Here is a 15,768-nt window from a genome sequence, read left to right on the forward strand (position 1 = left end):
GATGGCAAAGGGAACACAAAACACAAAAGCATTTCTCACAAAAGAGTTGACTTATAGTCAGGTGGATTATCCTTTATATAAATATCTACAAAGAGGTATGCATGAAGAAAAAAAACTTCTTTAAACAATGATGTTTTAATAAAAAAATAAATATCCAATGTCAGCAAAATTACAGTAAACGGCTTATATATTTTTTTAAATGTAAAAAATTGTGCAACGTTTTACAGACCACCAATGGTTTTTATGTGTCTGCAATCTGTGTCATCAAATAACTGCTCCTGTGCTCACACTTTAGTAAATGGTTTCAGATGTTTGGACCTGTACCATTGTTCATTAGGGTGATAAACGGAAATTGCAAGGAAACATCAGTAGGGGGTCACAGACATGTTTAGACTACACAGCTACACACACATGGAAACGTCCTAGAATTCTAGTCAAAGGACAAACAACGTCTTATCCTAAAAGGACGAACAACGTCTTATCCTAAAAGGACGAACAACGTCTTATCCTAAAAGGACAAACAACGTCTTATCCTAAAAGGACAAACAACGTCTTATCCTAAAAGGACAAACAACGTCTTATCCTAAAAGGACAAACAACGTCTTATCCTAAAAGGACAAACAACGTCTTATCCTAAAAGGACAAACAACGTCTTATCCTAAAAGGACAAACAACGTCTTATCCTAAAAGGACAAACAACGTCTTATCCTAAAAGGACAAACAACGTCTTATCCTAAAAGGACAAACAACGTCTTATCCTAAAAGGACAAACAACGTCTTATCCTAAAAGGACAAACAACGTCTTATCCTAGAAGGACAAACAACGTCTTATCCTAGAAGGACAAACAACGTCTTATCCTAGAAGGACAAACAACGTCTTATCCTAGAAGGACAAACATCGTTGTCTTGACAATCGCTTGATCCAGGAGCCAACAAGAGTGGTATGAAAATAGTTGAAAATGTACACACGTGAGGAGTAAACCCATACAAAAATTACAGTCTGAGAATGTTGGATTAACAGAGGAGGACACTTGTAAAAACAAATGGTGGGTGGGGGTTTGTTTCCATGGGCGACGCTTCACCTTACAGTGCGGTTTCCCTGGACTCAACCACTTGGGGCTGGAAAGACAAGATCTCTGTGAACGTGTGACCTGTGAACAAACAAATGGAGGAGAGAAGACATAAATAACATAGTGTTTACATATAGAAGGATTTTCATTGAAATTCATTGTAGAGAATGAAATCCTGCAACTGTGCATATTGCAGTAGCTCACTGTAAAATCCAATAGCAACACAAACACACTAAAAAACAAACTGGTCGATATTGACACGTCTTCCCCTCTGTCCTGGGTTGTATTCATTACGGCACACAGTAGCAAAACGTTTTGCAAATGGAAAACAAAAACAATCGTTGCTATTGGACAAGTTCAGGTAATCTCTCCCTGTTTCAGTCTGTTTCTTCTGTTTGGTGCATAATGAATACAGCCCTCCCCTCCTCCTTACGTTTCCACTGTTCCAAGGGCAAGTCAGAGTTGTCTACCGAGTGGTCGTAAGGCTGGGCCTCAGTCTCCTCCTCTGGCTCGCTAAACTCTGAGAAGTATGGCAGGGCGAGGGCCTCCGCCGCCATCACCCTACTCTCTGGGTCGAGCAGCAGCATGCACTCTATAACTGTCACCGCTGGAGATGAAAGGAAGTGAGATATTGAATAAAATCAAGTAAAATTTCATTTTAAAGTACATCACAGTCTCAATACACTTAACAGAGGGAATACATACAGTGGGGAGAACAAGTATTTGATATACTGCCGATTTTGCAGGTTTTCCTACTTACAAAGCATGTAGAGGTCTGTAATTTTTATCATAGGTACACTTCAACTGTGACGGAATCTAAAACAAAAATCCCGAAAATCACATTGTATGATTTTTAAGTAATTAATTTGCATTTTATTGCATGACATAAGTATTTGATACATCAGAAAAGCAGAACTTAATATTTGGTACAGAAACCTTTGTTTGCAATTACAGAGATCATACGTTTCCTGTAGTTCTTGACCAGGTTTGCACACACTGCAGCAGGGATTGTGGCCCACTCCTCCATACAGACCTTCAGGTTTCGGGGCTGTCGCTGGGCAATACGGACTTTCAGCTCCCTCCAAAGATTTTCTATTGGGTTTAGGTCTGGAGACTGGCTAGGCCACTCCAGGACCTTGAGATGCTTCTTACGGAGCCACTCCTTAGTTGCCCTGGCTGTGTGTTTCAGGTCGTTGTCATGCTAGAAGACCCAGCCACGACCCATCTTCAATGCTCTTACTGAGGGAAGGAGGTTGTTGGCCAAGATCTCGCGTTACATGGCCCCATCCATCCTCCCCTCAATACGGTGCAGTCGTCCTGTCCCCTTTGCAGAAAAGCATCCCCAAAGAATGATGTTTCCACCTACATGCTTCACGGTTTGGATGGTGTTCTTGGGGTTGTACTCATCCTTCTTCTTCCTCCAAACACGGCGAGCGGAGTTTAGACCAAAAAGCTCTATTTTTGTCTCATCAGACCACATGACCCTCTCCCATTCCTCCTCTGGATCATCCAGATGGTCATTGGCAAACTTCAGACGGGCCTGGACATGCGCTGGCTTGAGCAGGGGGACCTTGAGTGCGCTGCAGGATTTTAATCCATGACGGCATAGTGTGTTACCAATGGTTTTCTTTGAGACTGTGGTCCCAGCTCTCTTCAGGTCATTGACCAGGTCCTGCCGTGTAGTTCTGATCCCTCACCTTCCTCATGATCATTGATGCCCCACGAGGTGAGAACTTGCATGGAGCCCCAGACCGAGGGTGATTGACCGTCATCTTGAACTTCTTCCATTTTCTAATAATTGCGCCAACAGTTGTTGCCTTCTCACCAAGCTGCTTGCCTATTGTCCTGTAGCCCATCCCAGCCTTGTGCAGGTCTATAATTTTATCCCTGATGTCCTTACACAGCTCTCTGGTCTTGGCCATTGTGGAGAGGTTGGAGTCTGTTTGATTGAATGTGTGGACAGGTGTCTTTTATACAGGTAACGAGTTCAAACAGGTGCAGTTAATACAGGTAATGAGTGGAGAACAGGAGGGCTTCTTAAAGAAAAACTAACAGGTCTGTGAGAGCCGGAATTCTTACTGGTTGGTAGGTGATCAAAAACTTATGTCATGCAAAAAAAAGCACATTAATTACTTAAAAACCATACAATGTAATTTTCTGGATGTTTGTTTTAGATTCCGTCGCTCACAGTTGAAATGTACCTATGATAAAAATTACAGACCTCTACATGCTTTGTAAGTAGGAAAACCTGCAAAATCGGCAGTGTATCAAATACTTGTTCTCCCCACTGTACATCTAAACAGAACAGAGGGAATACATACATCTAAACAGAGAGATAAAGACAGAGATAAAGACAGCACACAGTAGTCATGCCGATGGGATTCTGCAGATTCACTATACATTATATGCGATGGTGATAGTTTTACCCTGTGGGCTGACTTTGGAAAAGAGTTCCTGAAGGTCTTTCTTTTGCACTTTGGGAAGGCTTTTGACATAGTTTTTAGCCTGAGAAATAGAATGTCAACATATTTAAATCAAGGCCAATGTGTATGTCGGCATATAGTATGTGTTTGGCGTTTAAGTACAGTATGTGTATGACTCACATCCTGAGACTGCAGTTTGGTGATGAAGTCCTGAGTGGGCGTCCCAGTGATTTTCATGATCTCAGTCAGCTGATCCAGGTCTGTGCTCCACAGGTCAAGGTCAAACTACATAGTGAACACATTGTATCTACAGTAAAGGTGAAACAGAACCACCTGGCCATGTAAGGGTATAATCTAGTTATAGTCAGGCAAACTGAAAAGTAAAAATGGAAACACGCATGATTCCACAACAAACAGCATTAACCACAGTAATAGAATTGTATAAGTGTATTGTGCAACAGTGGATGGGAAGGCTCAGGGGCAGGTCAGATCACGTCAAATCAGGATACGGTCATTGCCTTTGAACAGTGGTTTTCCCGACAGCATCTCTGCCATGATGCAGCCCACTGACCAGATGTCCACTAAGAAGAGAAGACAAGGAGAGAATACTGTTAAGTGATTACATTAAATTAGTTTATTAGTCACATGAACAGGGTCGCAGATGTAATTGCAGCATTTTGTTGATTCCAGCCTACAAACAGAAACTAAAACAACAAGCTCCCGCGCTCAGGTCTGTTCAACGCTGGTCCGACCAATCTGATTCCACGCTTCAAGACTGCTTCGATCACGCGGATTGGAATATGTTCCGCATTGCGTCCAACAACAATAGTGACGAATATGCTGATTCGGTGAGCGAGTTCATTAGGAAGTGCATTGACGATGTCGTACCCACAGCAACGATTAAAACATTCCCAAACCAGAAACCGTGGATTGACGGCAGCATTCGCGTGAAACTGAAAGCGCGAACCACTGCTTTTAACCAGGGCAAGGTGACCGGAAGCATGACCGAATACAAACAGTGTAGCTATTCTCTCCGCAAGGCAATCAAACAGGCTAAGTCCCAGTACAGAGACAAAATCGAGTCGCAATTCAACAGCTCAGACACAAGAGGTATGTGGCAGGGTCTACAGTCAATCACGGATTACAAAAAGAAAACCAGCCCCGTCGCGGACCAGGATGTCTTGCTCCCAGACAGGCTAAACAACTTTTTTGCCCGCTTTGAGGACAATACAGTGCCACTGACACGGCCCCCTACCAAAACCTGCGGGCTCTCCTTCACTGCAGCCGAGGTGAGTAAAACATTTAAACGTGTTAACCCTCGCAAGGCTGCAGGCCCAGACGGCATTCCCAGCCGCGTCCTCAGAGCATGCGCAGACCAGCTGGCTGGTGTGTTTACGGACATATTCAATCAATCCTTATCCCAGTCTGCTGTTCCCACATGCTTCAAGAGGGCCACCATTGTTCCTGTTCCCAAGAAAGCTAAGGTAACTGAGCTAAACGACTACCGCCCCGTAGCACTCACTTCCGTCATCATGAAGTGCTTTGAGAGACTAGTCAAGGACCATATCACCTCCACCCTACCGGACACCCTAGACCCACTCCAATTTGCTTACCGACCCAATAGGTCCACAGACGACGCAATCGCAACCACACTGCACACTGCCCTAACCCATCTGGACAAGCGGAATACCCATGTGAGAATGCTGTTCATCGATTACAGCTCAGCATTTAACACCATAGTACCCTCCAAACTCGTCATCAAGCTCGAGACCCTGGGTCTCGACCCCGCCCTGTGCAACTGGGTCCTGGACTTCCTGACGGGCCGCCCCCAGGTGGTGAGGGTAGGTAACAACATCTCCACCCCGCTGATCCTCAACACTGGGGCCCCACAAGGGTGCGTTCTGAGCCCTCTCCTGTACTCCCTGTTCACCCACGACTGCGTGGCCATGCACGCCTCCAACTCAATCATCAAGTTTGCGGATGACACTACAGTGGTAGGCTTGATTACCAACAACGACGAGACGGCCTACAGGGAGGAGGTGAGGGCCCTCGGAGTGTGGTGTCAGGAAAATAACCTCACACTCAACGTCAACAAAACAAAGGAGATGATTGTGGACTTCAGGAAACAGCAGAGGGAGCACCCCCCTATCCACATCGACGGGTCAGTAGTGGAGAAGGTGGAAAGTTTTAAGTTCCTCGGTGTACACATCACGGACAAACTGAATTGGTCCACCCACACAGACAGCGTCGTGAAGAAGGCGCAGCAGCGCCTCTTCAACCTCAGGAGGCTGAAGAAATTCGGCTTGTCACCAAAAGCACTCACAAACTTCTACAGATGCACAATCGAGAGCATCCTGTCGGGCTGTATCACCGCCTGGTACGGCAACTGCTCCGCCCACAACCGTAAGGCTCTCCAGAGGGTAGTGAGGTCTGCAGAACGCATCACCGGGGGCAAACTACCTGCCCTCCAGGACACCTACACCACCCGATGTCACAGGAAGGCCATAAAGATCATCAAGGACAACAAACACCCGAGTCACTGCCTGTTCACCCCGCTATCATCCAGAAGGCGAGGTCAGTACAGGTGCATCAAAGCAGGGACCGAGAGACTGAAAAACAGCTTCTATCTCAAGGCCATCAGACTGTTAAACAGCCACCACTAACATTTAGCGGCCGCTGCCAACATACTGACTCAACTCCAGCCACTTTAAAAATGGGAATTGATGGAAATTATGTAAAAATGTACCACTAGCCACTTTAAACAATGCCACTTAATATAATGTTTACATACCCTACATTACCCATCTCATATGTATATACTGTACTCTATATCATCTACTGCATCTTGCCATCTTTATGTAATACATGTACCACTAGCCACTTTAAACTATGCCACTTTATGTTTACATACCCTACAGTACTCATCTCATATGTATATACCGTACTCTATACCATCTACTGCATCTTGCCTATGCCGTTCTGTACCACCACTCATTCATATATCTTTATGTACATATTCTTTATCCCTTTACACTTGTGTGTGTATAAGGTAGTAGTTGTGGAATTGTTAGCTTAGATTACTTGTTGGTTATTACTGCATTGTCGGAACTAGAAGCACAAGCATTTCGCTACACTCGCATTAACATCTGCTAACCATGTGTATGTGACTAATAAAATTTGATTTGATTTGATTTGAGGATACAGTGAAATTCTTAAAACTCTGAGCTTCAACAGTGCAGGTTAAAAAGAGAAGTGAATGAAACAATATTTATATTTACAACAATAAATGTCCATCGGGGGAGGGGCAGGGTAAATGTTCATATGGGGGGGGGGGGTAATGCTCTCAATGGTGATCCTGTAGAACACTGAAGGCCATTGGGGACAGGACAAATTTCTTCAGACTCCAGAGGATGAAGAGTCGATGTCGTGCCTTCTGCACCAAGGTGTCCGTGTGGTTGACCGATTCAAACTGCTGAGGAACTTGCCGTTTTTGACCGTCTCCGCGACGGCCCAGTTGATGAGGATGGGGGCGTGCCAAATGTGGTTCCTCCTGAAGTCCACAATCAGCTCATTTGTTTTGCTGACATTGAGGGAGAGGTTGTTTATCTGGTACCACGCTGTCAGTGTGTGTCTGTAGGCCTTCTCGTTGTTGTTGGTAATCAGGCTTACTACTGCCGTGCCGCCACTGAGTTGGAACTGTGTGAGGCCATGCAGTCGTGGGTATACGGGAGTACAGGAGGGGACTGAGGACGCATTCGTGTTGAGGATTAGTGCGGAGGAGGTAATGTTGCTTACCTTCACCACCTGGTGACGGCCCGTCAGGAAGTCCAGGACCCAATTGCATAGAGAGGAGTTCAGTCCCAGTGCCGTGAGCTTTGTGGTGAGCTTAGAGTGCACTATGGCCAAGCTGCAGACAATAAACAGCATCCTCACATATGCATTCCTTTTGTCCAGGTGGGTGAGGGCAGTGTAATGGCGATTGCGTCGTCCGTAGGTCATATCTGTACTGTTTAACCATACAATAGTCCCTGGTCACCTTGCGTGTTTGTAAGCAGCATCTCTCTCCTTAAGTTTCCTGACAAGGCAGTCATGAATAAACTGTTTTTGATAGAAAGAACCTCAATTAACATGACTGGTGTTCAGAGCTGATAAAACCATGTTTGAGTGCATTTATCACTAGGCAAAAATATAGAACAGAGCACCACCTAATGGACATTCTACCATCGTCCATAGGCTTCAATGTACACTACATACAGTATGCAATGCATTCAGTAGACACGGTCATCTACATAGACCACTCAGATTACTTTACATCCTTGTAGAGGATCCAATCTAGGATCAATTGTATGTATCCCAGTATTAGCCTTAACCATCAGTGGCTTACCAACACAAATCCTGGACCAATTAAGATTAGTTTTGCGAAGTGTACTGACCAGTCTGGGTGTAGTGCATCCAGCTGAGGATGACCTCTGGGGCTCTGTACCAGCGAGTCACTACGTAGCCTGTCATCTCACTGTCAGCCTGCCGCGCCAACCCAAAGTCCAGGATCTGACACAGACACAACATGCTTTTATTATTACTGGACAATACATTTACATTTGAGTCATTCAGCAGACGCGCTCTTCATTCAATTAAGGTAAAACAACCACATACTCTATCACAATCATATGCCATTTACAAAATCAGTCCTACTAATAATAAATTGCACATCAATGGGACAGTTTATGACTACGAAATACTATGCAAGTTATTATTATGGAAGTTATTATTGCTGCAAAACTGTGCTCAAACATCAAACCATGACAACAGAGCGAAATGTTGTCTGTTGGCCTGTGCAGAGGCCGTTAAGCCACAGACTGAGTTATTGACAGTGGAGCTGGACACAATGGTGGAATGTTTATTTAGGTTATCAGAGCACTGTGTGTGTGACTGTGTACCTTGAGCTCACATTCCTGGTTAACAGACAGATTCCCAGGTTTGAGGTCCTGCAGATACAAACATTAAGTGGGTCATTTTGAGGGGCCTCACACACGCACACTTGCATTACACAGGCTCGTGCATACACACACACGCGTGAAAATGGCACCGGAAGAAATGGCAGCAGTTTTACGGGCGCCCAACCAATTGTGCTATTATGTGGGGTCTTTTCATGTTATTTGTAACTTATTTTGTACATAATGTTTCTGCCACCGTATCTTACAGCAAAAAAAGAGCTTCTGGATATCAGGACAGCGATCACTCACCTCAGATGAGACAAAGATTTTTTCTTAAACAACCAGGAAGCACAGGACATTCTCCAAACACCCGACAGGGCCAACATCCCCGTTATTTGCAAGAGGAGGAGACGCAGGTTTAGAGGACACAGAGCGGGATGCCTCGTGAGGACCCGCAGGAGGCGAGTGGGAAAGCTGCCGTTACCGTCAATATTACTCGCCAACGTGCAATCATTGGACAATAAATTAGACGAGGTAGGATCACGAATATCCTACCAACGGGACATCAAAAACTATAATATCTTATGTTTCACGGAATCGTATATTGTGTATATATCGTATAAGAGTATATTGTGATAAATTGTAGGCCACTACTTGTCTAGAGAGTTTTCAGCTATACTTTCTTGGCTGTTTATTTACCACCACAGACAGAAGCTGCCACTAAGACCGCACTCAGTCAGCTGTATAAGGAAATAAGTAAACAGGAAACCGCTCACCCAGAGGCGGCGCTCCTAGTGGCCGGAGACTTTAATGCCTGTTTGGCCCTGTCCAGGGGTATCATCGGATGGGGCCACAGTGTCTCCGGACCCCTCCTGTCTCAGCCTCCAGTATTTATGCTGCAGTAGTTTATGTGTCGGGGGGCTAGGGTCAGTCTGTTATATCTGGAGTACTTTTCCTGTCTTATCCGGTGTCCTGTGTGAATTTAAGTATGCCCTCTCTAATAATCTCTTTCTCTCTTTCTTTCTCTCTCTCGGAGGACCTGAGCCCTGCCTCAGGACTACCTGGCATGATGACTCATTGCTGTCCCCAGTCCACCTCGCCGTGCTGCTGCTCCAGTTTCAACTGTTCTGCCTGCGGCTATGGAACCCTGACCTGTTCACCGGACGTGCTACCTGTCCCAGACCTGCTGTTTTCAACTCTCTAGAGACAGCAGGAGCGGTAGAGATACTATGAATGATCGGCTATGAAAAGCCAACTGACATTTACTACTGAGGTGCTGACTTGTTGCACCCTCGACAACCACTGTGATTATTATTATTTGACCATGCTGGTCATTTATGAACATTTGAACATCTTGGCCATGTTCTGTTATAATCTCCACCCAGCACAGCCAGAAGAGGACTGGCCACCCCTCATAGCCTGGTTCCTCTCTAGGTTTCTTCCTAGGTTTTGGCCTTTCTAGGGAGTTTTTCCTAGCCACTGTGCTTCTACACCTGCATTGCTTGCTGTTTGGGGTTTTAGGCTGGGTTTCTGTACAGCACTTTGAGATATCAGCTGATGTACGAAGGGCTATATAAATAAATTTGATTTGAATGCAGGGAAACTTAAATCAGTTCTACCAAATTTCTATCAACATGTTAAATGTGCAACCAGAGGAAGAAAAAAAAAATCTAGATCACCTGTACTCCACACAGAGATGTGCACAATGCTCTCCCTCGCCCTCCATTTGTTAAATCCATCCACAACTCTATCCTCCTGATTCCTGCTTACAAGCAAATATTAAAGCAGGAAGCACCAGTGACTCGGTCTATAAAAAAGTGGTCAGATAAAGCGGATGCTAAACTACAGGACTGTTTTTCTATCACAGACTGGAACATGTTCCGAGATTCTTCCGATGGCATTGAGGAATACACCACATCAGTCACCGGCTTTATCAATAAGTGCATTGAGGATGTCGTCCCCACACTGACTGTACATACATAACCAAACCAGAAGCCATGGATTACAGGCAACATTCACACTGAGCTAAGGGGTAGAGCTGCCACTTTCAAGGTGCGGGACTCTAACCCTTACAAGAAATCCTGCTATGCCTTGCGACAAACCATCAAACAGGCAAAGCGTCAATACAGGGCTAAGATTGAATCATACTACACTGGCTCCGATGCTCGTCTTATGCCACATAAGGGCTTGAAAACTATTACAGACTACAAAGGGAAGCACAGCCGCGAGCTGCCCAGTGTCACGAGCCTACCAGACGAGCTAAATCACTTTATGCTCGCTTCGAGGCAAGCAACACTGAGGCATGCATCAGCTGTTCCGGACGACTGTGTGATCACGCTCTCCATAGTCGACGTGAGTAAGACCTTTAAACAGGTCAACATACACAAGGCTGCGGGGCCAGACGGATTACCAGGACGTGTGCTCCAGGCATGTGCTGACCAACTGGCAGGTGTCTTCACTGTACCTGATTGAGTCTGTAATACAAACATGTTTCAAGTAGACCACCATAGTCCCTGTGCCCGGGAACACAAAGGCAACCTGCCTAAATGACTACAGACCCATAGCACTCGCGTCTGTAGCCATGAAGTGCTTTGAAAGGCTGGTAATGGCTCACATCAAAAACATTATCCCAGAAACCCTAGACCCACTCCAATTTGCATACCACCCAAACAGATCCACAGATGATGCAATCTCTATTGCACTCCACACTGACCTTTCCCACCTGGACAAAAGGAACACTTATGTGAGAATGCTATTCATTGACTACAGCTCAGCGTTCAACACCATAGTACCCTCAAAGCTCATCACTCAGCTAAGGATCCTGGGACTAAACACCTCCCTCTGCAACTGAATCCTGGACTTACTGACGGGCCGCCCCCAGGTGGTGAGGGTAGATAGCAACACGTCTGCCACGCTGATCCTCAACACTGGAGCCCCCAAGGGGTACATGCTCAGTCCCCTCCTGTACTCCCTGTTCACCCACGAAAGCATGGCCAGGCACAACTCCAACACCATCATTAAGTTTGCAGATGACAACAGTGGTAGGCCTGATCACCGACAATGACGAGACAGCCTATAGGGAGGTCAGAGACCTGCCCGGTGGTGCCAGAATAACAACCTATCCCTCAACTCAAGACTAAGGAGATGATTGTGGACTACAGGAAAAGGAGGACTGATCACGCCCCCATTCTCATTGACGGGGCTGTAGTGGAGCAGGTTGAGAGCTTCAAGTTCCTTGGTGTCTACATCACCAACAAATTAGAATGGTCCAAACACACCAAGACGGTCGTGAAGAGGGCACGACTAAGCCTATTCCCCCTCAGGAAACTAAAAAAATTTGGCATGGGTCCTGAGATCCTCAAAAGTTTCTACAGCTGCAACATCGAGAGCATCCTGACTGGTTGCATCACTGCCTGGTACGGCAATTGCTCGGCCTCCGACCGCAAGGCACTACACAGAGGGTAGTGCGTACGGCACAGTACATCACTGGGGCTAAGCTGCCTGCCATCCAGGACCTCTACACCAGGCAGTGTCAGAGGAAGGCCCTAAAAATTGACTGCCACCCCAGTCATAGACTGTTCTCTCTACTACCGCATGGCAAGCGGTACTGGAGTGCCAAGTCAAGGAGAAAAAGGCTTCTCAACAGTTTTTATCCCCAAGCCATAAAACTCCTGAACAGGTAATCAAATGGCTACCCGGACTATTTGGTTTGTGTGCACCCCCCGCCCCACCACTCTTTTACGCTGCTGCTACTCTCTGTTTATCATATATGCATAGTCACTTTAACCATATCTACATGTACATACTACCTCAATCAGCCTGACTAACCGGTGTCTGTATGTAGCCTCGCTACTTTTATTTTTTACTTAACTATTTTTTTCCACTATTGGTTAGAGCCTGTAAGTAAGCATTTCACTGTAAGGTCTACTACACCTGTTGTATTCGGCACACGTGACAAATAAACTTTGATTTGATACACACAGGAAAAAAGGAGATTCACTCACCCTATGAATGATGCCAGCAGAATGGATATACTGTAATAAAAGATTACAACAATTTCCATCAATAACATACAGCAGTAGGGTCAAATCAAATCAAATTGTATTTATGGACTCTGTGTAGAAATATTTATCAATGAGATTATTTGTGGCTATGTGAGACACACCTTGAGTCCCTTCAGCATCTGATACACCAGGAACTGTACTTTGTCCTCCGAGAGATTCTGTAACTTCATCAACTTCCCCAGATCTGTTCCCATGAAAGGCATCACCAGATAGCTGAGCGACAGGGAGGGAGGGACAGATTTCGAGAGACTAAAATGTCTATTATCTTCACAATAACCAACCAACATGAAGAGGAAAGATGGAACAACGACTTAGCTAAATATCCAGTGGTGGAACGTGGATATTGTGTCTCCTGTTTTAGTTTACTTGAGGTTCGTGAGCTATTGTGCCCAAATATGAAAACACAAGTGTACTCACAAGTCATGGAATCTGTCCAAGGAGAGGTCTGCAGTGAATACATTGACAAGGCCAATAACCTGGTCCCAGGGAGAGAACAGAAACAACTCATAAGGTATTTAATAAGGGTTGTATTTGATATATTATAGGCTACATTTACATGCAAGTCACTTAACAGACGTTCTTAACCCTAATTGCGCCTGTAAGTCGCTCTGGATAATTGCCTTGCTCAAGGGCACATCGACAGATTTTTCACCTAGCCTGCTCAGGGATTCCAACCAGCGACCTTTCGGTAACTGGCTCAACGGGAAGAGATTGATATTAATATACAGTTATGTTCTTGTTGAAATATTTATAATTTTCCATGTTATTTTGCTGTTCTGTTGGTGAGCAAGTTAAAAAATATATTATTATTAAAACACTAGGCTACCTGCTGTCCTGCTTGATTGCAATTACTTAGTGTCACTCAGGGCGGGAAACACCTTGAGGACTACAAACCTCAAGGACTAAAGTAATGCATTGAAACAGGATAAGAGTTGATTTTGGACTATAGGCTTGCAGGTCTTACATTTTCATGTTTCATGTGTTTGAGCAGCCTCAGCTCCCGATAGGCCCTCTTAGCAAAGAGCTCAGACTGGAAGGGCCTGTGGAGCTTCTTAATGGCCACCTTGGTCCCTGTCCTGAAGTCCACCGCAGAGCTGGAGACAGACATGGAGATGAGGTTGAGGTGTTGGAGGGAGAGAGAAAGAAGTACAAGGTCCTCAAAAAGTGATTTAAAACTTTAAGCTTTGAGTCCTATACAATTGCAGAATCAGGTTAATTCAATTTTTAAACATCCCTTCCCACCGCCTGTACACCATTTCCCAGCCAAACATAGAAAGTGATGCTTCTTTGTAGTACAACTCACAACAAATACAAATGAACCACATTGGAAGGCTGAGTTGAGTCTTGTGTTACATTTTGGCATTCAGCCAGTTGACAACTCTGGACACGCCCACAGAGCCTATACAACACACAGCCATTTCTTTAAGTGTTTCTAAAATCCCCTATGGGAATTCCCGAGTGGCGCAGTGGTCTAAGGCACTGCATCTCAGCGCTAGATGCATCACTACAGACACCCTGGTTCGAATCTAGGCTGTATCACACATTGGGAGTCCCATAGGGCAGCACACAATTGGCCCAGCATCGTCCGGGTTTGGCCGTCATTGTAAATAAGAATTTGTTCTTAACCGCCTTGCCTAGTTAAATAAAAGGTTAAAACAAATATATATATATAATAATATTTTTTTTTAATGAATGGTGCAAAAACGATTGGAAACATTTCCCTGTTTGACCACTAGTTTTTATATGCATTATGACTCATACTGTTGTACTCAATGTAAGGACCTATGCTGCCAGTCACACAAAGGTAATGTGACTAGAGTGCAATGGCAATGTGCAAATTATTTAAAGATCTGTTTCGGAGCGTTTGTAACTTTTTAGTGATGTAGGAATAATACACTTAGTTTAATTTTTTAGTTTCATACATATTGTCATTCTATTCTAGGCTCTAGTTTAGCCTACATTATTAGAATGAGTACCCTATTCAAGATGGGTACTTCCAGACAACAGTGAGATTAGAATGCAAAAAGGCTGTGAAATGTCAAAATGGGTTGAGGTGATACAGAGAAATCTGCCCTCAAATAAGGAAGTGCCCCTCGCTTTGGCGTGAAACTCAAGAGGTGCTGTTTTCTCTCGAACTGAGAACAAACAAAACCTAGTCACATGCGAAATTTAACCACACCGCTTTAGGTATATAACATTTAGAATAGTCTAAACTATGTCAAAGTGCACCAAAACATACATAACGTTAGATGTTACATCTCTTTCGACCCCAGTTGCCACGACACTTACCAGACTGTACCGTAAGCCCCCGTCCCCACCTGTTTCAGCTCCCGGTACTGCTCGGGTACCTCCCAGGTGGTTTTGTTCACGTCCTGGCGACAGTAGCCAGGTCTGGTCCGGCTCGACATCTTATTTGACCACTTCTTAACAAATTCACTATGTGTCCCAAGAGGTGATTTCCCAGTTTGGTTTACACACCAATTGTCCTACCTATGCGTTCTTGAAATTCTCGTCACAGTATACGCAGCGCGTCTAACGCGCAACTAGGCGCCGCCTGCAGGAGTCAACCACAGCACAGCCACTCCCGCGTCTTATGAAGCGTAGTGTGACAGCACATCCAATGCTGTGTGCACAATATAACTGCTGATTAATGTTGTATGAGTTCTGTTTGGACAAATAAACTGTGACAAGTTTGTCATTTTCACATGTCTGCAGAGTAGAATATAGTTTCAAGAAAGCACCCTATTATTTAATAACTATATAATAACTATATAACCTGGAAGATCAGAATATCAATGGTATACAAGTCAAACCCAGGATAGAATACAAGTATGACTGGGTGTAAGTTAAATCTTTACAGGCCTGTTTGATGTTGCTGCTCCTTATATGTCTTTCTGCATTGGCCATGTTGAGGTGTAGCCTACAGTGTAGTGTATTCAGGGCTTGCTGGGACATGTGCATTGAGGAGTCCACAAGGGTACAGACATTCCTCCCACAGCGCCAAGGTTGGTTGGAGAGACTCGCAAAGTTGTGTGTAGGCCTGAGGAACAGACATAAGATACACAATACCAGGATACACTGCACACACTTGTCCAACATGTTTGGGAGAAAGAAACAGCATATCTTGAAACAGTTAAATAAAATTGATTCAAGTCTTTTTTCTGAACATTTCTGCAAAGAAACAAAGAAAATATATTTTATGGCAGGTGTGGCAGGCTCTAGTATTTACTGTTCAACATGAGCAACATCAATAATTCACATGCAACGTTATATAATC

The 15,768-nt window shown here is 44.7% G+C and overlaps 1 protein-coding gene across 1 annotated transcript; it reads right to left on the reverse strand.

The window, feature by feature from the left end:
* Positions 1 to 31: 31 nt before the first annotated feature.
* On the reverse strand, positions 32 to 15,704 carry LOC139583973 (mitogen-activated protein kinase 12-like). Its single transcript, XM_071415461.1, has 12 exons — positions 14,781 to 15,704; positions 13,456 to 13,585; positions 12,909 to 12,967; positions 12,593 to 12,704; positions 12,432 to 12,461; positions 8,431 to 8,478; positions 7,927 to 8,041; positions 4,003 to 4,074; positions 3,674 to 3,753; positions 3,497 to 3,575; positions 1,504 to 1,677; positions 32 to 1,151 (listed from the first exon to the last, which is right to left on the reverse strand). The coding sequence occupies exons 1-12, from the start codon at positions 14,897 to 14,899 to the stop codon at positions 1,084 to 1,086; spliced, it is 1,086 nt and encodes a 361-aa protein (XP_071271562.1). The 5' UTR covers positions 14,900 to 15,704; the 3' UTR covers positions 32 to 1,083.
* Between the last annotated feature and the right edge of the window lie 64 nt (positions 15,705 to 15,768).

Source organism: Salvelinus alpinus, chromosome 9, assembly GCF_045679555.1.
Source record: "Salvelinus alpinus chromosome 9, SLU_Salpinus.1, whole genome shotgun sequence".
NCBI lineage: Eukaryota > Metazoa > Chordata > Actinopteri > Salmoniformes > Salmonidae > Salvelinus > Salvelinus alpinus.